The sequence below is a fragment of the Thalassophryne amazonica genome, chromosome 11 (assembly GCF_902500255.1).
Source record: "Thalassophryne amazonica chromosome 11, fThaAma1.1, whole genome shotgun sequence".
NCBI classification, from domain to species: domain Eukaryota; kingdom Metazoa; phylum Chordata; class Actinopteri; order Batrachoidiformes; family Batrachoididae; genus Thalassophryne; species Thalassophryne amazonica.
In genome coordinates, this window is record NC_047113.1 from 67,795,257 (window position 1) to 67,821,133 (window position 25,877).

The following is a 25,877-nucleotide window of genomic DNA, read 5'->3' on the forward strand; positions in this document are numbered from 1 at the left end:
GCCGATGGAGATGTTTGCAGCCTCTGATATATGTGTGTGCTGACCTGCAGCCGCAGACAAAAGATTTCAATCCAAGTGCCATGACTGTTGCATTATGAATTTAGCAGGAGAGTATTCCATTAGGAATGACTCAGCAAAGACTTGCAGTCATTTTCAAAGTATCGCTCTATGCATAAATGACTAGAGGGAAACAGTCATGAGGGCAGCATGTGAAAGTATGAAAGCATTCAGGAGTGCTGAAAGACATCAGCTGCCAGGCAGAGCACAAAACAGACTACTAAATGGAGATTCAGAATTATATGAAGGCTGAGAAAACTATCAGTTTTCACGGCACCGACACTGCATGAGACCGTCTCACTGTTACTGCTGGTGTCGCTTTTCATGTCGTATCACTATTTGTATTCCATCTGTATGGACACAAGAACTGGACTAGAATTTCTGCAGTATTTGTGCAGCATTTGTCTGTTTGTTCCCTGCTGTTCCCAGATCCTTTGGTGGATCACCAGCAAACCTGGTATGTGGATGAAAGGTTTGAATTGTCCTTAAAGGGTTTATTTTGGCAAAGGATATTGAGAAAAAAAAACTAAATTTTGATTTTGCACAGAAAACAACAGAAAAAAAAAAAGGTTGCACAGATATATAAGTGGGTTCTGGAATTTCCCAAAAGTCAGTTACTGGGGTAAAGGTAACTGGGTTCAAAGGTCACTATTTAAGATGACGGCTAAGATTTACACCAAATTTGGCACATGTATGGAGGTGGGTTCCAGAATTGACCAGCAATGTCAATCACTGAGACCAAGGTCATGTCCGCCTCTCTGTTTGTTGGTCAACATCTTCACGGTCATTTTGGTGATTTCTATCAAACTTGATATTTCAATGAGATTTAACCAGGAAATTTACCAAAACAATTTGATTTATTTATATAGCACCAAATTACGACATAGGTCACCCCAAGGTGCTTCACAATGGTAAGGTCTAACCTCACCAAACCCCGACCAAGCATGTAGGCAACAGTGGTAAAGAAAAACTCCCTTGAGTGTTTTTGAGGAAGACACCTCAAGCAGACAGGCTCAGAGGGGTGACCAATTGCTTAGGCCATTTTAACAATTACAAGAATCAAGTGAACAAAATGCAACAAAGAATTGTCAAACATGCAAACAAAATGGATGTCCTTAAGGTACAGTCCAATGGGCAATTTGTTTTGACAAAGGTCAGGGTCAAAGGAATGTGATTTTCAACCTGATTCAGACCAAAAGTGGCAGACCCTTTGGTCGATTCCAGACTTGCCTTGACCAGATCAACCAAGGGTCAGTCATTCTGAGCCAAGGTCAATGGGGTCATCTGTGAGATTGCCATCACCCTATTTATGTTTAGGGGTACTATTACCTAGTGAGAAATAATTATAGCAATGAAAAATATACCGAACAGCAGGATTGACCTCCATTTTCAAACTGATGCTTCCTCCACTTCAATTTTTTTCAATTTCAATTTATTTTCATTTATATAGCGCCAAATCACAACAGAGTTGCCTCAAAGTGCTTCACACAGGTAAGGTCTAATCTTACCAACCCCCAGAGCAACAGTGGTAAGGAAAAACTCCCTCTGAGGAAGAAACCTCAAGCAGACCAGACTCAAAGGGGTGACCCTCTGCTTGGGCCATGCTACAAACATAAATTACAGAAATAATTCACAGAACAATTCACGGACGAATATACAAGAAATGCAGTTGGCGCACAGGACAGGGGGATCGCCAACACGAACACAACTCCCATCTCTGGATGGAGCTGCACCTTAAACAGAGAGAAAAAACAGAATCAGGGATCAGAAAGACAAGAAATACTGTATAATTTGTCAGCATTAAACAACAAGAAAAACAGAGAAATACTAAGGTGATCGCCGGCCACTAGCCCTAAACTTCACTAAAAGACCCAGAATTTAGGTAAAGTTGAGGCCACGGCCTGCTCCAATTACTAATAAAATGAATTAAAGAGTAAAAAGTGTAAAATAAAACTGTACCAGTATGCTAGCCATATGAAAGGGAAAATAAGTGCATCTTAAGTCTGGACTTGAACGTCTCCAAAGAATCTGACTGTTTTATCGACACAGGGAGATCACTCCACAGAACAGGGGCACGATAACAGAAAGCTCTGTGACCCGCAGACTTCTTATTCACCTTAGGGACACAAAGTAGTCCTGCACCCTGAGAACGTAAAGCCCAGGCCGGTACGTAAGGTTTAATTAGGTCAGCTAGGTACGAGGGTGCCAGTCCATGAATAATTTTATAGGTTAGTAGCAGAACCTTAAAATCTGATCTCACTGGGACAGGAAGCCAGTGAAGGGATGCCAAAATGGGTGTAATGTGGTCGAACTTTCTGCTTCGTGTCAAACGTCTGGCTGCAGCATTTTGAACCAATTGGACACCCCTAATGCTAGACTGCGGTAAACCAGAAAATAGAAAGTTGCAGTAGTCCAATCTAGAAGAGATAAATGCATGGATCAGGGTCTCAGCATCAGCCATAGACAGGATGGGACGAATCTTCGCTATATTTCGCAGGTGGAAGAAAGCAGTCCTAGTAATATTTCTAATGTGGAGGCCAAAAGACAACGAAGGATCAAAAATTGCCCCAAGGTTCCTCACTTTGTCAGTTTATGTATGACACATGAGCCGAGGCTGAGCGTTAACTGGTCAAATTGATGTCAATGTCTCACTGGACCAAGAACCATAATTTCAGTCTTATCAGAGTTTAAAGTAGGAAGTTTCTAGACATCCAACTTCTCACTGCTGCAAGGCAATCTTCTAAGGATTTTATGTGAACGAGATTACCAGCAGTTATTGGCATGTATAACTGAGTATCATCTGCATAGCAGTGAAAGGTAATCCCAAAACGCTGCAATATGTGCCCAAGGGGTGCTATATAAAGGGAGAAAAACAGGGGGCCTAAGACAGCCCCTGTGGAACCCCAAATTTCATGTCACTAAGGTTAGAGGTAGTGTTACTGTACAAAACACAGTGAGAACGACTGGTCAAGTATGACGTCAGCCATGCAAGGGCACTCCCAGTAATCCCAAAATGATTTTCCAGCCTATCAAGTAGAATATGATGATCCACTGTATCAAATGCAGCACTGAGCTCTAACAGCAACAGAACCGTAGTGGTGTCTGAATCCATTGTAAGCAGAATATCATTCACCACTTTAGTGAGAGCCCTCTCTGTGGAATGATATTTTCTAAAAGCAGACTGCTGTGGCTCAAAGAGATTATTCTCAGTAAGATAGTCTACGAGCTGCCGTGACACCACTTTTTCCAGAATTTTAGAGAAAAATGATAGATTTGATATTGGCCGATAGTTTGTCAATACACTAGGGTCAAGATTAGGTTTCTTAAGTAATGGTTTAATCACTGCAGATTTGAAACATTTAGGAACAGATCCAGACATTAAAGAAAGATTAATACTTTCCAGCACAGTCGGCCCAAGAGTGGGCCACAGGTCCTTAAACAGTTTTGTTGGCATAGCATCAAATAAACAGGTTGTGCTTTTTGTTGACATTACGAGTTTTGTCAGCATGCCTAGTGAGATACTGTCAAACTCTGTTAATCTAGGTAATACCTCAGTAGTGGCGCCCACATCAATAGCAGGGTGTAGTGGCTGGATTAAGGCATGCTGGGATATCTTTAACCTGATATCTTCTGTTTTCTTCCCAAAGTAATCCAGGAAATCTTGTGCTGTAAAAGGAGAGCGAACTACAGGTGGTTGTCCATGCAAAAGTTTTGCCACCATGTCGAACAAGAACTTTGAGTTATGCTTGTTTTTGTTGAGCAAATCAGAGTAGTAAGTCCGCTTTGTTGCCAATAATGCATGCTTATAGTCTAAGATAGCATCACGCCACGCAAGGTGAAATACTTCTAATTTTGAATGACGCCATTTCCGTTCTAGACCTCTTGCTTTATGCTTGAGGTCATGCAGATTGAACCAAGGTGACTGTGATTTGGGGGAGCGCGGTTTTAACACAGGTGGTGCAATCATGTCGAGTGTAGTTTTGAGCACTGAGTTTAAACTATCCACAAGTCTGTCTACTGACTGGGTGTTTGTCAGATGTGAAGCTAAGACATCAGGCAGTCTAGCTTCGAGTTCAGTCTTAGTTGAGGAGTTGATGCATCACCGTAAAGATATATAAGGTTGTTGTTCCACTAAACACGGCAGCGAAACTGTAAACTTAATGAGTGAGTGATCAGACACCACTGATGTAAGAGGCATGATGTCAATATTTGTGACAGCAATACCACGTGCGAGAACCAGATCCAGGGTATTTCCACTAATGTGCGTCGAATCCCGAATGCATTGCCGAAATCCTAATGCATCCACAATTTCCATAAATGATTTGCAGAGGGGATCAGAAGGCTTATTTATATGAACGGTAAAGTCACCAATGATCAGAATGTTATCTACACTAGTTGACAAGTTACAGATGAACACACCAAATTCATCTAAGAATTCAGAATATGGGCCAGGAGGCCTATATACAGTGACAAAGTAATATGACTGATTTTTATTCTTCTGACCTTGGCAATGTGTAATATCCTGAGCAGAGCGGAGAATCAGATGCTCAAATGAGTGATATTTGTAACCCCCAACAGCTAATAAGCTAAAACCTAGATTTATAAATAAGATCAACACCCCCGCCTTGCTTCGCATCACGAGGGATGTGACTAAATGTATATGCTGGTGGGCAGGCCTCATTTAAGGGGAGGACAGCTGTAGGTTTAAGCCAGGTTTCACATAGCCCAATCATATCTAAGTGATGATCAATAATTAGATCATTGATCAACAATGATTTTGAGGACAGTGATCTTATGTTAATGAGACCCAGTCTAAGGACCTCAGTGGGGTTGACAGTTGAACTGTTTGGGTTTAGGGGTGGTTCCAGAGTAGCATATATAAGATGCTGAGAAGTAGGTTTGGGTTTAAGACATTCCACGCGCGTTGTAGGTAGCAGACATGAAATCTTTGCTATTGCTGGAACAACCACTGGGCCATCCTCATTTCAACATCATCCAATATAGTAATGGGTATTAAGTTTGGAAAGCATATCCCTCTATGATTTTTATACACAACTACGGAAGCAGGCTACAGTCTCAACTTGTTGAAATTCCCTCCATGGCAAATAAACTGCACTATCACCATAATGGATTTTCTGCACTAAATTTCCCGCTAAGCTAATGGATTCCACACCCACATTTGTCATAAGCCTTGCAGGGTCTCTAATCACCTGCTCTGTGGCCTGCTGTAGATTCCTAATGTTACCCTCCCTGTAGAGCTCTATCTATGTTCGCAGACAAGATGGCGGCGCCTTGCCCAGTAGGGTGGAGGCCGTCCGGCATCAGCAAACCACGGTGGCCCCAGAACGAAGGCCAGTTATCAATAAAACTAAAGCCTTGCTGTCTACAAAACTGCACCAGCCACCTATTTAATGATGTCAGCCTGCTAAACGCCTCATCAGTACCCCGGGAGGGGAGGGGACCAGAGACTATTAATCGATGCCGACACATCTTTCTGGCAAGGACACAAGTCCTCTCTATGTCCATTTTTGTGACCTCTGAGTGCTTCATCCTGATATCATTGGTGCCAACGTGAATAACTATGTGACTATATCTCATGTCATGTTCCTTCGTCTGTCTTCCCTTCTACAGCATCAGCACCCTAAGATGAGATGCAATGTTGGGAGCTCTGGCCCCAGGAATACATTTAACATCAGCCGGTGTCTGTAACCTGACTTTGTGGGTGATAGAATCCCCTATCACTAAAGTCCGGTGTTTCAGCCTGGAGACAGGAGTGGAAGTCACTCGTGGGCTCAGAGAATTCACATCTGGCAAATCCAAGGGGGAACTGATTCACAGTTTGCACTGGCGAGTGTGATCGGGGTGCCACAACCAGGCACCAAGCCCTACGGGGCTTCCTCCGACTAGTCACAGTCCGAAAGCCGTCCTCCACAGCCGACGTTTCTAAGCTGATGCTAATAGACTCGCTAGCCGGCCTAACACTAACCTCATCTGGATTGCCCGTAACATCTAACTCCACTGCGCTAAGAAGCTGCTCTAACTTACAGACACGGCTCTCTAAGAGAGCCACCCGATCTTCCAACATCACACAGGATTTATGGAGGGTGTAAAGTATAATAAGTAGTGTACTTTGTGCACTAAGAAATTCAAAAATGTAGCCAAGCAAACACGAGCTAACCAATAATGGATAAGCTACTCCTAAGGCTCACACAGACGCAGATAAATGAATTAAAATTCACAGCAGTTACACTGAAAAACTAACAGAAGTATTAAACAGGTTAAAAAAGCAGCAGCTATAAACACTATTCAGTTAATTAACTAACGAGTGTAAAAAATGAAATGAAAAAAGATGAGATGGGTCAGAAATAGCTAACGCAAGCTAATCACTAGCGAAAATGCTAGCCACTCCTAAGATTTTACACAGGAGTAAAAATTACTTAAAATTCACAGCAGTTCAACTGAAAAATGAACAGAAGTATTAAATGGGTAGAAAAGAAACAGCTATAAAAAGTAACAATGGAGAGGGGAGGTGTCGACCTAGCTAGCGAAAGCTAACCGCTAGCAAATGCTAACCGCTAGCGAATGCTAACTGCTAGCGATTCACAACAGGACTGTTGTTAAATAACGTTCAGAGTAGATACAATTAATAACTAGAAGAGTGCTAAACAGAAATAAAAGAAGCGTATACAACCGTGTGACGTTCAGAGTGGCGTCACAGCAACAAACAATCTGTCCACACTAATTATGAAAAAACTGCACCAGCTTTCACTTCACAACCAAGAAATGGTTTCACTCTGGTGAGGTGTTCTTCTGTTACTGCACAGAAACAACGGATGGCATTCATAGCAGCCATATTGGATAATGGATGGTAGCCATTTTTGAAAGGAAGCTTCTTCTAGTCTCTCCAGTACACCACCAAGAAATGGTTCAATCAGACAAGCTGTTCTTTAGTTATTGTACAGATTATAGATGGATACCTGGACAGACTGGGTGAAAGCAAAACACCCCACTCCTCAACCCAACTTCACTGAGCAAAGGCATGACAAAAAAGCTTTCTTGCAGCCCTAAGGAAGAAGCTTTTTGTAACCAGATGTGAGATGAGATGCCCAAATCTGGTGCTATAAACACAATATTGTCCCGTTGGTGTGATTAATACAAATAAACGCCTGCAGAGAATCACATGTGTAAACAACATGCTGTATTTGAGCTATAGAGACCATTCTTTCTGCAATTCTTTATTTAGCATGCATGGCATAAATTGTCAGCCTGATAAATCACAGCCATCACGCCTGTGCCCGTGTGACATATCCACACGGGTTGTTTACAGGCACAGATGTGGTGCCATAATCTGCAGATTCACAGGAAGAATGTCAAGGGAGCATTTTTTTTTCTTATTTGTTTTAAGAATCACTCTGGACGTTACAAAAGTGGTCAGTAGATTTGGCGTATGTGCTGAATGAGCATCACTGCCTCCATCAGGTTTGATTACGATGACGTTACTGTAGTCATATTTTTAAACTCTCGATTATACTCCAGTTTTCAGCTGTGACATGAAGAGGCGTTTGTGGTTGGAGCTATGAACAGATAAAAGTCAACGGTTGTGAGAGGTAGATTGTTGTATGAGCAGGCTGAAGGCCAGCATACTGTACACAATGTCACTTGGTCTGAGAAGTAGAATGTCACAAATATTTTATGCGAAAGCCACTCATGAGCAACTCAACTGTACCAAAGATGAACAATCCTGAAATTCTGTATTAGGATTATTTCATGCTTATTCTTAAATACACTGTCAGGTTCGTGCTGTTTGGTCTGTTCCTCTGTCAGTCGCTGCTGCTGGAAAGACTGCGTCCATCAACAGTCTTGTGCTTTTCAGAGATAGTCCGAACAGACGTCAGATGTTGACAAGAACATAAGTAGGCGAGTGAGAAGGAGGTCTAGTTAAAAGGTTAAAATGAGGTCCCTGTGCTTGATGATGTTTGATTCCTGCTGCAATTGATATCCTGCCCTCAAACAAAACCAACCAATTACAAAGTCTCACTCTCTGTGGCTTTGATTAAAGAGATGCATGCATGCATTATTACAAACCCTGCATGTTAATTAATATGCAAATAATTTAATGGTTACCATGGTAACCCTACCCTCTGATTGAAAGACCGTGTGACGACTTTGGTTGATTGCAGCTGAGTGGTCATGGTGATATAGTGCCAAATGCATTGAGCGGACATTTACAACAGATGGGGCTGTGATCAGTGCAGGTGATAAAGGCGATCACTGCCAAACAAAAAATTTAAGAGCACTAAAAATGACATGAAGCGTGCACAATATTTAACATTAATAATAATAAAATGTGCGCTTGGGGAGTGAGTACCTCCACGGAGTTAGGTAATAATGGCCTGCAAAAAAAGGACAGAGGAAGGCAAGCTGCATTCTGGTGTTTATCCCCATCTGAGATTTGTGCTGTCATAAATAATGAGTACATTAAATCACACTAAACTTGCAACATTAAAGCAATTCTACCAGAAAGATTCAGCAGAGAAGAAACGATTAAAAATTTCAGTCCATAGTGATAATATGTACATAGATCTGGGATCATCATAAGAACTTAGGGGCAGAGGCTACTCCCCAGGTGTCAGACAGGGACTGACTGGTGGTGGTCAAGTGTAGTGGGGGAGGCAGCATCCAGGTCAGCGACTGCAGCAGCAGAGAGGGGTAGAAAGAACTGACATTTTTAAATTAGCATGTATCAGGCTGGATGGTCAGGAACTGCAGGACACAAATGCACAGCTCATACAAACAGCTCTGGTTTTTAGAAAGCTTTACTGAGGTGGATAGCAGAGGTTGGTACACGAGTAAGCAGTCCAGAAAAAGCAGCAGTACAAAAACCATCAGCCAAACGGCATGGTTGAGGCAACAGGCTGGATGTCAGGTACACATTATGAGCCAGGCTGGAATATGAATGCAGGAACAGAACTGGAATGAAGGCACAAGGCACGACAAAGTGGTGAGGGACAAACACCCAGTGATCTTATATAACCCAGGAGGTAATCAGCAAATCAGAAACAGGTGTGCATGAAAAACACCAGAACCAAGGCATGGCCAGAGAGAGAGAGAAACACCCATCAGTAAGAACCAAGAGTGAGACAAGAGAACAAACAAACCAAAACCAATGAATGCAAAATACCTAACAGAACAAAATAACAAAATAAAACAGAAAAACCAAACAAAAACTCAAACCCTGACAGCATGCATGTTTTCGTATTGGTCATGAGTTCATGACTGAGTGGAGCACCAGCTACTTCCTATTAAAAATGCTGGAAGAAAATTATAATGTATCAGCAACTGAATATCAAAATTTGGCATTGAATCATTACTCCATAATTGGTGTTGAAAGTTAAATCTCAATTTTGTCTTGTTTGGCTTCTGTCATTCACTTGGGGTCATCACAGCAGATCTGGTATGGATCTGCATCTTGATTTGGCGCAAGTTTTATACCAGATGCCCTTCAAGATGCAACTCCAAATCTACAAAGACATAGAAGCTACATTGTACGTTTTTGATTGAGGATGACAACCCACACAGACACGACGGAGAAGATGCAAATTTGTGTCTGACTTTGGAAATCAACTTTGTACCATTCTGTGGTCTAAATTTCACTTTGTAAAATTATCAGTCAGGTTCCACCTGTGTAATTCCAATACATTTGATTGATAGAATTTAATTTTAGGTTTTAGAGACTTTTGGGTTTTTGAAAAATAAATGAAGGTGTTGATCTGCTTTGATATTTTTATTTTTAATTAATTTATATTCTATATGTGCTTATTGTAATTAAGGGTCACAGGGGAGGTGGAGCCTATCCCATCGGTCATAGGTCGAGAGGCGGGGTACACCCTGGACAGGATGCCAGTCTGTCACAGGGCTTTATTTCATTCTTATTTATTTAATTTGTTTGAGCCTTAAATTTTGGGAATGAGTTGCACAACTTGAAACGGAGTACTGAAAATGTAACAAAATGAAGGTCAGATCACTTAAACATGGAAAGGTGGTTTTCAAACATCTCTGTGTAACAAATGAAAAACTGTTCACATTTCAACATGATGTATTCAGTAGTGATAATATAATTTTAAAATGTGGTATTCAGTTGGTGATATAATTCAAATGATTAATGCATTGATTTGCTCCCAGCAGCACTTCCAAAAGTGACTTGGCAAATCATGTAAAATGTTTAGGATGAATTTAAAAGACTGAGGCGGCTTGTACATCTAAGCCCAGATTCAAAGTAGAGTATTGTGAAGCTCTAAATGTTAAAAGATGCCAATATAGCCCAAAATGGGAGGTTCGCTGGTCCTCACCTGCAGCCAGCAGTAGTTTTGTGAGGTACTACAGACTCCAGTAATTCCTCAGTTTGTCCTGATAATACTGCAAGAAAGTTGAGGCACTTATTTCTCTCAGATTTTGATTTTGAAGCTGAGCTCACAAAACCACCTCTTTTTTTTTTTTTTTTTTTTTTTTGGCAGAGTTTAAACTCACCAGCCATAGAATTTGTGTTCAATATTGTGAATTATTGACGAGCTTTGCGAAATGAGAGGCATGGATGTTTGGCTCGTAGCTGTAAAGCCAGCGTTAACAGAGACTGCTGATAATGATACTGCTCTCCACCATGTTACTTTTAGTCAAACAGTTAACCCAAAGGAGACTCTGAGACCTCAGGACAGCTGGTAAACAAGTTCTAAAAATATCCTTTGCTCAGACTAGACCAACTGAAGTATTGTGCTTCAGTACAACAGGCAGCACGGTGCCAGTGATGTTGTTATGCAACTGTTGTTTCAGTAAAAATAAAATTCCTCACCTCGAACCGACATCTCATCAGTCTGCTTTCTGTTTGCCTCCTTTTATTGCAAGCATGCGCACATAAACATGAACTTTTCTTTTTTGGTAAGACACTGCTCATTCAATCAGTGGTGCCATACAAATAGTGTAATTATACACAGTAACTGACACTAAGCAAAATCTACCTCAACTGTAATGTCACGACATCTGTTATCTCACTATATGTGTGCAGCAACGCCCCCACGTCCCACACACACACACACACACACACACACACACACACACACACACACACACACACACACACACACACACACACACACACACACACACACACACACACACACACACACACACACACACAACTCACTTGCGTACCATCCATAATTCAATAAAAAAAAAAAAAATTATGTAGCACCAAATCACAGCAAAGCACACAGGTGACAGCTGCAAGGCAGAACTCTCTCTGGGTTTTTTGTTTGTTTGTTTGTTTTGTTTTTGATTTGTTTTGTTTTTAGGAAGAAACCTAAAGCAGAGAGAAACTAAGAGGGGTGATCCACTGTTTAGAACATTGTAATAGCAACAGAGTGCCTGCAACAAAGTTTAAAATGAACAAAGTGCAGACAACAAAGCAATTATGCATGTCAAACAGAGTCCAGATCAGATCTTATTCCAGTTTACCATGTGCCATATGCAACATGTAAATACAACATTAGTAATGGTCAAAATGTTTTTTTTTCTGAAGGTTTATGCATAACTGCACTTGAACCTTCACCCCAAAATGCCTTAGGAATGAGTAAACCATGGATGAAGGCATGTTAACACTGCTCGCTACCTGATGCAATGCAACAGAAAAAATAATTAATCATATTATTTTTACTGTACTGCTGTCTTGGTCCCATTTTCCCTCTTCTTCTTTTCTTTTATTCCTCCTCTGGGCACCAGACAGTTTGGCCCATTTGACATTGTTGTTAAATCACTTGGATCGTGATACGACACCAGACAGTTCGGACCGTTTTGACATTGTTGCTATGGAGCAATGACATAATGAGCCAGAAGGGCTCGTCAGACACTTTTTTTTGGCGGGGGAAACAATTATCATCATTACTATTTAATAGCCTTTGCTATGCAGCTAAATCAATATAGATTTATATTTATTTTATATTAAAAGATGACTAGCATTAACAAGCTTTAGTATAAAATAGGCAACATTGACTTTTCTTCCCTTCATTTGTGGCACCCCCTGAATGGGCAGCACCCTTAGCAATTGCCTATACTGCCTACAGGCTGGGCCGGCCCTGTGCAACAGTACTCTGGTTACTTTCATTTAAACAATTCAATGCAAATGAATAAGTAATGAAGAAAACAAATAAATAAAGTGTATAGTTGTGGAAAAAGTAGTTTGATTATTTACCCTTCATGGTGACCTGGAGGTCATCCAGTAAGAGGAGTTTTTTTTCCCCCCTCTGTACCACTGGAGCTGCGCGCTCCTGCGTATGTGCGCATATGAGTGAGTGAAGCAGTCTCTCTCTCTCTCTCTCTCTCTCTCTCTCTCTCTCTCTCTCTCTCTCTCTCTCTCTCTCTCTCTCTCTCTCTCTCTCTCTCAAGGACAGTTTGGTTCGCCGCGGACAGACTGAGCCACTCCACATAGTCTGTCCCGGTTTAGCGCGCTCTCTGTCCACTCCGGGGTGTATGTGATTGGTCCGTGGCTCCCTCTCTGCCCTCCCTCCCTCGTGGTTGTATGTAAATCCGGTCGGGACCGAGCCGGTAGGTGAGGTTGGGGCTGGTGGCTCGTGCCTCGGTGGCGCACAAGAGAGCCGAGAGCGGCCGAGATCCCCGCGCCGTTGGAGCTGTCCACAGTGTCGTGGTGCTGAACTCCGCGTCCCGCTCTCCGTCCGTTGCTGCTGTTCCTCCGTCGACTTCACACTGGTGATATTTTAGGGGAAAGGATTAACAGAAACCCCTGTGCCTTCTTGGGCGCAAACTTGTCCGAAGGACGCTTTGTTTCTCCTCCTCTCTCTTCACATCGGAAATTACTCCGCGCCAGTCGTGGATCTGAGCGGACCTCCGTCTGGAGATAATCGCACTCATAGTTTGTTGAGAAGTCCACCAATCCGTGAATTATCCCTCTGGATGTTTTACGTCTGGGCACACAGGTAACAATGACCATTCTCTCTCTCTATTTCATTTATTTATTGTTTTTTTGTTGAGTAGGAAAAGTCCACGATTGATCCGCGCGTTTTAACCCTCATCATCACCGAGGCGCCTCAAAGTCTCGATTTCAAACTGCGTGGCGCTTAAAATTTCACAGTCTAGATTATCTGTGATATGAGAAGTGTCAAAGTTACTGAGAAACTATCGCAAACACTTCGAAACACATTCTAATCGATGTGTTTTTGAGTGATAAGAAGAACGCAAAGCCTTTAATTTATCCGCGCGGTGCTGAGTGAGTGCGTTTTTTTTTTTTTTTTTTTTTTTTTTTTTGCCCTTGGCACCATAATCCTTGAGTGACACCGTTAGCAGCAGAGGGATTATACTTTTGTTTTCCGTCCTCATGGCTGCGCCTGAGTCGTTTGGATGCAGAATATTAGACTCTCACGCACAGGGTGACCATCAGTTTGTGGTTGTTTGGTGATTGCGAATGAAATTTGGCGTAATTTTAATCCTGACAGAGCAGCAGACGCATCTGGAGATCACCTAATCCCAGATTAAGTTCGGTCATCAATAGGACACGGATTTAAAGACCACAAAAGCCTTTGAACGTTTATGCTTCATGAAATAACAGCTAACTATGGGGGGAAATAAAACTACACATATTGTTTAATGACTGCAACCAGTGCTGTAGACAAGAAGTCCCTTTGGGGCTGGGATGGTACTTGTGTGTTTGAAGCAGTTTTAAACAGTCATTTTCCGAAGCAGTTGTTTCATTCATTGTATTAGGCATATTAAAACAGCAAATCATTTTATTAAGCAACTGGATCACTGAATTTTTCCAAATGTTTCAAAAATATTGTTTTCAAAAGAAACTGCATTGTGTTTGAACCTTTCAAAAATAATGAGTAATTTCCCTGTTTGATTGCTTTTCTTGTTTCACATTTCAAAACCGGGAACCTTTTCTGAAGCAGCTGATTTACTTTGAACACCATGAATTTTGAAACAGCATGTATGCTTGTGGGTTGATTGTGATTTGTACATTTCAAAAGCAATGAATCATTTCCCAAAGTGATTTACGCATTTTGTGTTTTGACACATTTCAAAATGGGGAATAATTTTCTGAAGTAAATTGATTCACTTTGAACTTAATGGATTTTGAAATTGTAATTGTGCAATTTTCTTTGACACAGTTAATAAACAATGAATCATTTGCCAAAAATGATTCACATGTTAAGTGATGAAGACATTTTAAAACAGAAGCATTTTATGAAGCAATAGATTTACTTTGAGATTCATAAATTTTGAACCGGTGCAATTTTCAGAAGCCATTGTTTCATCTAGTGTTTCAGATATTTTGAAGCAGTAAATTATGTGAAGCAGTTGACTCACTTGGTCAGAGAATGAAAAAGCAGGATTGTGATGAGAAAAATTAATCTATTATGGGTGGGGGACTGTCAGTGAATCATTTTCTGATGCCATTGATGTCTTTCAAGGATGGTTAAATCATGCTTTTATTTTTTGTTTTGAAGCATTTCATTCAGTTGGTTTACAGTTCCAAAATCTGTCATTAATATGTCATATTTCATAAGTGGATTCAAACTCTAAATCCCACCTGAGTCTGTAACAATAAGAGTTTCATCATTGTTCGAATCATAACTGGAGTATATGCATTGCTTCATTATTGTACATGATTAAATAAACTGTTCACAGAAAGAAAAGTGTGTCTTACTGCACACATCAAATTCAGAAGCAGCATCTTTATTTTTTATACAATTTTATGTAATTCACTGTGGGCTCAGTGGATGTTTATCCCATTTCTCTCATAACTGCAATAGTAATTGCAATTCTTGTGGAGAAGGAGATTGCATACAGCTGAAAGGAAATCACAATCCAACTTCAATCCCTTTATACCCACAGTGCCTTCACTTTATCTCTTTGAAAGCACATGATATAATCTATTTCCACTGGTGCATTAGATGAATTAGTGGATCAGTATTTTTAAAACTGTGCTCATTAATTGATTCGCCACATGAATACAGAACGGCAACCAAGTAATATATCATTTATATCGGTTACAGGTTGTGCAGCATATACTGAGCATACTTGTGAAACATACTGGTTCCAATAAATAACCAGCTCCTTTTGTAGAAGGACGGGCACAGGGAGAGGTGCTCATTTTCAGGATTAGGCGTGAGTCTTTTTCCATGCAGCCCAGTCTCACTTTTTTTTTTTTTTACATGTTGCCGTGACGAAATGAGTCAAATTTTCATGACAGAGCTTTTTTTAATTCACTATTACTAACCCTACTCCCACTCCCAACCCTAACCTTAACCATAACCTAATCTTACTCCCCCCCACCCTAACCATAACCCCCCCCACTTCACTTTTAATTTCGTGCAGCCATCACGGAATGAATGAGAAATAATTTGTGGTGCCATGACGAAAATGAGGCACTTTTCGTCACAATATCACAAGCCAATAGATTAATGTATATTTCGTGCTGCTGAAGCACGACTTGACGTGAGACCAGGTTGTTCCATGCAGACAAAGTCGAGCAGCAATGTTGACCACATCAAAGAAAACGACTAGGTCAGGTCCGGTGTTCTGTCGAGATGAGCTGCGCTGTCTAGATGAGCTCATTCTAGTGTCAATCAACAGTGAAGTTGAGGTCCCTATCGTATTTCACTTTCATTCACTGAATATAAGATTCTTGAGAAATGTATCTTATTTTGACGGGCAAATAAATACTCACTATAAAAATATAAGTGTCCTTAACCTCAATCATTCATCACAATAAAAACACAATAAAAATATTAGTTTCAGCCTACAATAAAATGTACTGTCAATAATGGGCTTTAAAGACAGCATGTACATGCAAATCTTTACTTTTTAAAATTGAAAAGACACTTATTGCTCTATTTTTATGTAAAGCCAAAACTTACGTGGGTTTTCTTTGGTGGGGGAGCTCCACTCCACGTGTAGAAAGAGTTGCACATGCGCCGTTCCGCTGTAAAGAGAGAGGTAGCTAAACTTGATGGGGGAGGTGTTAAAATCCTGGGTAGAGAGAACTCCACATGTGCACGCATGCACAGTTGTGCGGTGGAGCTCCTCCCGACGGGTAGCTCATCTTGTCGGGATACCGGGAGCAAACCTGAGTGCTGGATCAAGGAACTGATTTTGGATGGCAGCAGGCAAACACCTTTCAAAAGTAACCACCTATTGGCCGCAGCCGTCAGGTGAAACATGAGCGTGCCCACTTAGGCACCTTTGTGCTGGATCTTGCCCAGACAAACATGCAAAAGAATATTGGAGCTGATGTTCTGTCACAATATATATGATGCTCCTTATCTTAGTCTCTGTAATGAACCATTTGTTTGACCCAGAGTCATTCCAGTATGCTCCAAAGAGACCTAATACCAAATCCACATTGGTGGAGGGATTGTTGGGGATCTGAAAAAGATTAACTAGAATCATAGTGGTCATAATCACCATCATTGTCATCGTCCTCACCGTGCCACTCCAACGTCCATCTGATAACACTCCAAGATCATCCAGCTGCCCATTCTTCACTGCTGGTGTCCATTCTGTCACTGTCACTGTCAGTTGCTTTTAGTCACCTTGTCTTCATGAACCACCTTCAGCCAGTGGCTAACACCCAAGTCTCAAAACTGTGCAGTTAGGACAGGAAGTACCAAGAGCCTCAATTATAACTGTTGTGCAAGTGAAAATCTGGACCACAAAGATGTGCATGACAATTTTAATATGTGTTGTTATTTATGAGTACAAAATGACAGAATGTTTTCATATGTACACAAACTGTGACCCCATGTGTACAAACATTTTGGAGAGGGTTGAAATATGACTGGCAGCATTGCACATATAATGTGGTAATAAATAGTCATAAATCACACATTTAAGAACACAGATCACATATACAGTAGTGTTCAGAATAATAGTAGTGCTATGTGACTACAAAGATTAATCCAGGTTTTGAGTATATTTCCTATTGTTACATGGGAAACAAAGTACCAGTAGATTCTCACAAATCCAACAAGACCAAGCATTTATGATATGCACACTCTTAAGGCTATGAAATTGGGCTATTAGTAAAAAAAAGTAGAAAAGGGGGTGTTCACAATAACACATAGTAGTGTGGCATTCAGTCAGTGAGTTTGTCAGTTTTGTGGAACAAACAGGTGTGAATCAGGTGTCCCCTATTTAAGGATGAAGCCAGCACCTGTTGAACATGCTTTTCTCTTTGAAAGCCTGAGGAAACTGGGACGTTCAAGACATTGTTCAGAAGAACAGCGTAGTTTGATTAAAAAGTTGATTGGAGAGGGGAAAACATATACGCAGGTGCAAAAAATTATAGGCTGTTCATCTACAATGATCTCCAATGCTTTAAAATGGACAAAAAAACCCAAAAAAAAAAACAGAGAAGCGTGGAAGAAAACGGAAAACAACCATCAAAATGGATAGAAGAATAACCAGAATGGCAAAGGCTCACCCACTGATCAGCTCCAGGATGATCAAAGACAGTCTGGAGTTACCTGTAAGTGCTGTGGCAGTTAGAAGACGCCTGTGTGAAGCTAATTTATTTGCAAGAATCCCCCGCAAAGTCCCTCTGTTAAATAAAAGACGTGCAGAAGAGGTTACAATTTGCCAAAGAACACATCAACTGGCCTAAGAAATGGAGGAATATTTTGCAGACTGATGAGAGTAAAATTGTTCTTTTTGGGTCCAAGGGCCACAGACAGTTTGTGAGATGACCCCCAAACTCTGAATTCAAGCCACAGTTCACAGTGAAGACAGTGAAGCATGGTGGTGCAAGCATCATGATATGGGCATGTTTGTCCTACTATGGTGTTGGGCCTATATATTGCATACCAGGTATCATGGATCAGTTTGGATATGTCAAAATACTTGAAGAGGTCATGTTGCCTTATGCTGAAGAGTAGATGCCCTTGAAATGGGTGTTTCAACAAGACAATGACCCCAAGCACACTAGTAAAGGAGCAAAATCAAGGTTCCAAGCCAACAAAATTAATGCCTCGCAAACATGAAGAAATCATGAAAAACTGTGGTTATACAACTAAATACTAGTTTAGTGATTCACAGGATTGCTAAAAAAGCAGTTTGAACATAATAGCTTTGAGTTTGTAGCGTCAACAGCAGATGCTACTATTATTGTGAACACCCCCTTTTCTACTTTGTTTTTACTAATAGCCCAATTTCATAGCCTTAAGAGTGTGCATATCATGAATGCTTGGTCTTGTTGGATTTGTGAGAATCTACTAAATCTACTGGTATCTTGTTTTCCATGTAACAATAAGAAATATACTCAAAACCTGGATTAATCTTTTTAGTCACATAGCACTACTATTATTCTGAACACTACTGTACATACATGTACCTTACCATAAATATAACAATTAGTGTTAGTGAACCATAATTATTCCAGAGGGACTGTTCAGTTGTTTTAATATATAAGCCAGTTATGATCTAACATCATACTGCATGTTTAATATGTCAGTGCACCTGCTGACATGTAAATACTCGTATATGAGTGGATGGCGTGTCTGGATTGTAACCATCATTTGGACAAGCTTCTGTTTGGTATACTGGCATGAAACAAATAGTTTTCCTCCTGCAATTTACAACCCCAATTCCAATGAAGTTGGGATGTTGTGTAAAATGTAAATAAAAACAGAATACAATGATTTACAAATCCTCTTCAACCTATATTCAATTGAATAAACCACAAAGACAAGATATTTAATGATCAAACTGAGAAACTTTATTGTTTTTGTGCAAAAATTTTGGTCATTTTGAAATGAGTGCCTGCAATACGTTTCAAAAAAGCTGGGACAGTGAAATGTAATGGTAAATGGACTGCATTTATATAGCGCTTTTCCATCTACATCAGATGCTCAAAGTGCTTTACAATTATGCCTCACATTCACCCATTCACACTCACACACTGATGCCAGGGTGCTGCCAATGTGGTATGTTTACCACTGTGTTATATCATCTTTCCTTCTAACAACACTCAATAAGCGTTTGGGAACTGAGGACACTAATTGTTGAAGCTTTGTGGGTGGAATTCTTTCCCATTCTTGCTTGATGTATGACTTCAGTTGTTCAACATTCCGGGGTCTCCGTTGTCATATTTTGTGCTTCATAATGTGCCACACATTTTCAGTGGGTGACAGGTCTGGACTGTAGGCAGGCCAGTCTAGTACCTGCACACTTTTACTATGAGGCCACACTGTTGTAAGATGTGCAGAATGTGTCTTGGCGTTGTCTTGCTGAAATAAGCAGGGAAGTCCCTGAAAAAGACGTTGCTTTGGATGGCAGCATGTGTTGCTCCAAAACCTGGATGTACGTTTCAGAATTGTTGGTGCCATCACAGATGTGTAAGTTGCCCATGCCATGGGCACTAACACACCCCCATACCATCACAGATGCTGTCTTTTGAACTTGAAACGTAGACTCATCAGATCACAGCACACTTTTCCACTTTGCGTCTGTCCATTTCAAATGAGCTCGGGCCTAGAGAACACAGCGGCATTTCTGGATGTTGATGTATGGCTTTCGCTTTGTGTGATAAACTATTAACTTGCACTTGTAGATGTAGTGACAAACTGTGTTAACTGACAGTGGTTTTCTGAAGTGTTCCTGAGCCTACATGGTAAGATCCTTTATACAATGATGTCAGTTTTTAATGCAGTGCCACCTGAGGGAGGCATCGAAGGCCACGGGCGTTGAGTGTCGGTTTTCAGCCTTGCTGCTGATGCAAGTTGTTACATAAATTTTTCTTGTTGAGACAGAGGTTCCCCTCCTGTGGGTTCACCACCTGCAGAGGGGGCCATGGGGGTCGGGTGCAGAGAGGATTGGGTGGCGGTCGAGGGCGGGTGGCCCGGCGGCCTGGTCCATGCTCACAGCCCCTGGCTGCTGGGACGTGGAATGTCACCTCGCTAGGGGGGAAGATGCCTGAGCTTGTGCGGGAGGTTGAGAGATACCGACTAGAGATAGTCGGGCTCACCTCCACGCACAGCTTGGGCTCTGGTACTCAACTCCTGGAGAGGGGCTGGACGCTTCATTTTTCTGGCGTAGCCCACGGGGAGAGGCAGAGAGCTGGGGTCGCATTGCTTATTGCTCCCCAGCTCAGTCGCCAAGTGTTGGAGTTCACTCCGGTGAACGAGAGGGTCGCGTCCCTACGCCTTCGGGTCAGGGACAGGTCTCTCACCGTTGTCTCGGCCTACGGGCCGAGCAGCAGTGCAGAGTACCCGACCTTCCTGGAGTCCCTGGGAGGGATACTAGATAGCGCTCCGACTGGGGACTCCATTGTTCTCCTGGGGGATTTCAACGCCCACGTGGGCGGTGACAGTGAGACCTGGAGGGGGGTAATCGGGAAGCACGGCCTCCCCGATCTGAACCCAAGTGGTGTTCAGTTGTTGGACTTCTGTGCTAGTCACAGTTTGTCCATCACAAACACCATGTTCGAGCACAAGGGTGTCCATAAGTGCACGTGGCACCAGGACACCCTCAGCCGGAGGTCGATGATCGACTTTGTAGTCATATCATCTGACCTTCGGCCACGTGTCTCGGACACTCGAGTGAAGAGAGGGGCAGAGCTGTCGACTGATCACCACCTGGTGGTGAGTTGGATCCGCTGGGAGGGTAGGAAGCCAGTAAGACCTGGCAGGCCCAAACGTATCGTGAGGGTCTGCTGGGAACGACTGGCGGAACCCTCTGTCAACGAGGTCTTCAACTCCCACCTCCGGGAGAGCTTCTCCCAGATCCCGGGGGAGGTTGGAGACATGGAGTCCGAGTGGACCATGTTCTCCACCTCCATTGTCGATGCGGCTGCTCGTAGCTGTGGTCGCAAGGTCGCTGGTGCCTGTCGCGGCGGCAATCCCCGAACCCGGTGGTGGACACCGGAAGTAAGGGATGCCATCAAGCTGAAGAAGGAGTCCTCCTTATCTTTGTTGGTAGGTGGGACCCCAGAAGCAGCTGACAGGTACCGGCAGGCCAAGCGTGCCGCAGCCCGTGCGGTCGCAGAGGCAAAAATGCGGGTCTGGGAGGAGTTCGGGGAGGCTATGGAGGAGGACTATCGGTTGGCCTCGAAGAGATTCTGGCAAACCGTCCGATGCCTCAGGAGGCGGGAGCAGCTCTCCACCAGCACTGTTTACGGTGCGGGTGGGGAACTGTTGACCCTGACTGGGGATGTTGTCGGACGGTGGAAGGAGTACTTCAAGGATCTCCTCAATCCCATCGTCACGTCTTTCGAAGAGGAAGGAGAGACTGGGGACTCGGAGGCGGACTCATCCTCGGATTCAGGAGGAGCAGTGTGGTTTTCGTCCTGGTCACGGCACACTGGACCAGCTCTACACGCTCCATCGGGTGCTCGAGGGTTCATGGGAGTTTGCCCAACCAGTCCACATGTGTTTTGTGGATCTGGAGAAGGCATTCGACCGTGTCCCTCGGGGCACCCTGTGGGGACTGCTCTGGGAGTACGGGGTCCGGGGTCCTTTGTTAAGGGCTATCCGGTCCCTGTATGACCGCAGCAGGAGCTTGGTTCGCATTGCCGGTAGTAAGTCAAACCTGTTTCCACGTTGGCCTCCACCAGGGCTGCCCTTTGTCACCGGTTCTGTTCATTATTTTTATGGACAGAATTTCTAGGCGCAGCCAGGGTGTAGAGGGGGTCTGGTTTGGGAACCACAGAATCTCATCTCTGCTGTTTGCGGACGATGTGGTTCTGTTGGCTTCGTCAAATCAGGACCTTCAGCATGCACTGGAACGGTTTGCAGCCGAGTGTGAAGCGTCCGGGATGAAAATCAGCACCTCTAAATCCGAGGCCATGGTTCTCGACCAGAAAAAGGTGCTTGCCCTCTTCAGGTCAGTGGAGTGTCCTTGCCTCAAGTGGAGGAGTTTAAGTATCTCGGAGTCTTGTTCACAAGTGAGGGACGGATGGAGCGTGAGATTGATAGACGGATCGGTGCAGCATCTGCAGTGATGCGGTCGCTGTATCACACCGTCATGGTGAAGAGAGAGCTGAGTAGGGGGGCAAAGCTCTCGATTTACCGATCGATCTACGTTCCGATCCTCACCTATGGTCATGAGATTTGGCTCATCAATCAATCAATCAATCAATTTTATTTATATAGCGCCAAATCACAACAAACAGTTGCCCCAAGGCGCTTTATATTGTAAGGCAAGGCCATGCAATAATTACGTAAAAACCCCAACGGTCAAAACGACCCCCTGTGACCAAGCACTTGGCGACAGTGGGAAGGAAAAACTCCCTTTTAACAGGAAGAAACCTCCAGCAGAACCAGGCTCAGGGAGGGGCAGTCTTCTGCTGGGACTGGTTGGGGCTGAGGGAGAGAACCAGGAAAAAGACATGCTGTGGAGGGGAGCAGAGATCAATCACTAATGATTAAATGCAGAGTGGTGCATACAGAGCAAAAAGAGAAAGAAACACTCAGTGCATCATGGGAACCCCCCAGCAGTCTAAGTCTATAGCAGCATAACTAAGGGATGGTTCAGGGTCACCTGATCCAGCCCTAACTATAAGCTTTAGCAAAAAGGAAAGTTTTAAGCCTAATCTTAAAAGTAGAGAGGGTGTCTGTCTCCCTGATCTGAATTGGGAGCTGGTTCCACAGGAGAGGAGCCTGAAAGCTGAAGGCTCTGCCTCCCATTCTACTCTTACAAACCCTAGGAACTACAAGTAAGCCTGCAGTCTTGAGAGTGAAGCGCTCTATTGGGGTGATATGGTACTATGAGGTCCCTAAGATAAGATGGGACCTGATTATTCAAAACCTTATAAGTAAGAAGAATAATTTTAAATTCTATTCTAGAATTAACAGGAAGCCAATGAAGAGAGGCCAATATGGGTGAGATATGCTCTCTCCTTCTAGTCCCCGTTAGTACTCTAGCTGCAGCATTTTGAATTAATTGAAGGCTTTTCAGGGAACTTTTAGGACAACCTGATAATAATGAATTACAATAGTCCAGCCTAGAGGAAATAAATGCATGAATTAGTTTTTCAGCATCACTCTGAGTCAAGACCTTTCTAATTTTAGAGATATTGCGTAAATGCAAAAAAGCAGTCCTACATATTTGTTTAATATGCGCTTTGAATGACATATCCTGATCAAAAATGACTCCAAGATTTCTCACAGTATTACTAGAGGTCAGGGTAATGCCATCCAGAGTAAGGATCTGGTTAGACACCATGTTTCTAAGATTTGTGGGGCCAAGTACAATAACTTCAGTTTTATCTGAGTTTAAAAGCAGGAAATTAGAGGTCATCCATGTCTTTATGTCTGTAAGACAATCCTGCAGTTTAGCTAATTGGTGTGTGTCCTCTGGCTTCATGGATAGATAAAGCTGGGTATCATCTGCGTAACAATGAAAATTTAAGCAATGCCGTCTAATAATACTGCCTAAGGGAAGCATGTATAAAGTGAATAAAATTGGTCCTAGGACAGAACCTTGTGGAACTCCATAATTAACCTTAGTCTGTGAAGAAGATTCCCCATTTACATGAACAAATTGTAATCTATTAGATAAATATGATTCAAACCACCGCAGCGCAGTGCCTTTAATACCTATAGCATGCTCTAATCTCTGTAATAAAATTTTATGGTCAACAGTATCAAAAGCAGCACTGAGGTCTAACAGAACAAGCACAGAGATGAGTCCACTGTCTGAGGCCATAAGAAGATCATTTGTAACCTTCACTAATGCTGTTTCTGTACTATGATGAATTCTAAAACCTGACTGAAACTCTTCAAATAGACCATTCCTCTGCAGATGATTAGGGTAGAAAGGGAAAGACTTAAGGTACTCATGACTGAAAGAATGAGTTCGCGAGTACAAGCGGCCGAGATGAGTTTCCTCCGCAGGGTGGCTGGGCGCTCCCTTAGAGATAGGGTGAGGAGCTCGGTCACTCGGGAGGAGCTCGGAGTCGAGCCGCTGCTCCTCCACGTCGAAAGGAGTCAGTTGAGGTGGCTCGGGCATGTTTTCCAGATGCCCCTGGACGCCTCGCTGGAGAGGTGTTCATGGCACGTCCCACTGGGAGGAGGCCCCGGGGAAGACCCAGGACACGCTGGAGGGCCTACATCTCTCGGCTGGCTTGGGAACGCCTTGGGGTTCCCCTCGAGGAGCTGGAGGAGGTGTGTGTGTGGTTTTGCTTGCTTGAGCTGCTGCCCCCGCGACCCGACTCCGAATAAAGCGGAAGAAAATGGATGGATGGATGGATGGAGACAGAGGTTCATTGTTTAGAGTGTAAGCATGGCCGACAGCACAAACTATTCCATTTCTTAATGCTGTTAACTCATCCAACAAGTTGCATTACTGTTGAAAATGGGGCATATTTGACTTTTGAGCCATACACACTGAAATTGCAGCCAATTCCCATGCTTTTTTTATGCTCCTCTCACAAAATGTCATATTTTTTGACATTTTTTTATATTTTCCTATTGCTAACTCTACCCCTTCCCCACATCCCTAACCATGAACCCCATAGACTCCCCTGTGTTACCCTGCAATTCATGATACCATCAAAAAATGAATTCGCAGTGGTAAAGTTTCTGGCTTAGTATACGAGGGCTGTCAATAAAGTTACGGTCCTTTTTATTTTTTTCAAAAACTATATGGATTTCATTCATATGTTTTTACGTCAGACATGCTTGAACCCTCGTGCGCATGCGTGAGTTTTTCCACGCCTGTCGGTGACGTCATTCGCCTGTGAGCACTCCTTGTGGGAGGAGTCGTCCAGCCCCTCGTCGGAATTCCTTTGTCTGAGAAGTTGCTGAGAGACTGGCGCGTTGTTTGATCAGAATTTTTTCTAAACCTGTGAGACACATCGAAGTGGACACGGTTCGAAAAATTAAGCTGGTTTTCAGTGAAAATTTTAACAGCTGATGAGAGATTTTGAGGTGATTCTGTCGCTTTAAGGACTTTTCACGGTGTGAGACGTCGCGCAGCGCTCTCAGGTGGCGTCATCAGCCTGTTCAAGCTGAAAACCTCCACATTTCAGGCTCTATTGATCCAGGACGTCGTGAGAGAACAGAGAAGTTTCAGAAGAAGTCGGTTTCAGCATTTTATCCGGATATTCCACTGTTAAAGGAGATTTTTTTAATGAAAGACGTGCGGACGGATCCGCGCGTCGGGACGCAGCCGACGCGGTGCGGCGGCACAGGAAAAACACCTCCGTGTTGATAACCATTTGTAAAATCCAGGCGGCTTTTGATGGCTTTCAGTGGAGTGAGTATATGAGAAATTGTTTAACAGGCAGGACATGTTCCAACTTGTCCTTAAGGCTTTCAACAGAGGTGTTTTTCCTGTGGCGGAGCGTCGCGGCGGCTGCGTCCCGACGCGCGGACCCGTCCGCACGTCTTTCATTAAAAAAATCTCCTTTAACAGTGGAATATCCGGATAAAATGCTGAAACCGACTTCTTCTGAAACTTCTCTGTTCTCTCACGACGTCCTGGATCAATAGAGCCTGAAATGTGGAGGTTTTCAGCTTGAACAGGCTGATGACGCTGCCTGAGAGCGCTGAGCGACGTCTCGCACCGTGAAAAGTCCTTAAAGCGACAGAATCACCTCAAAATCTCTCATCAGCCGTTAAAATTTTCACTGAAAACCAGCTTAATTTTTCGAACCGTGTCCACTTCGATGTGTCTCACAGGTTTAGAAAAAATTTTGATCAAACAACGCGCCAGTCTCTCAGCAACTTCTCAGACAAAGGAATTCCGACGAGGGGCTGGACGACTCCTCCCACAAGGAGTGCTCACAGGCGAATGACGTCACCGACAGGCGTGGAAAA

General features: G+C 43.0%; 1 protein-coding gene across 6 annotated transcripts in view; it reads left to right on the forward strand.

Annotated features, from left to right (window-relative positions):
* Positions 1-25,877, forward strand: part of fstl5 (follistatin-like 5) — a 661,980-nt gene that overhangs the window by 19,028 nt on the left and 617,075 nt on the right. The window contains exon 1 of one of the 6 annotated variants that reach the window (XM_034182072.1): positions 12,615-13,040. The exons of 1 other annotated variant lie outside the window; for it this stretch is intronic. In XM_034182072.1, coding sequence (XP_034037963.1) covers positions 13,018-13,040 — 23 coding nt within the window. In that variant the 5' untranslated portion in view covers positions 12,615-13,017. Of the gene's footprint in view, positions 1-12,614; positions 13,041-25,877 lie in introns of those variants that run through there. 4 more of the 6 variants (XM_034182073.1, XM_034182071.1, XM_034182068.1 and 1 more) reach the window with 4 other exon arrangements.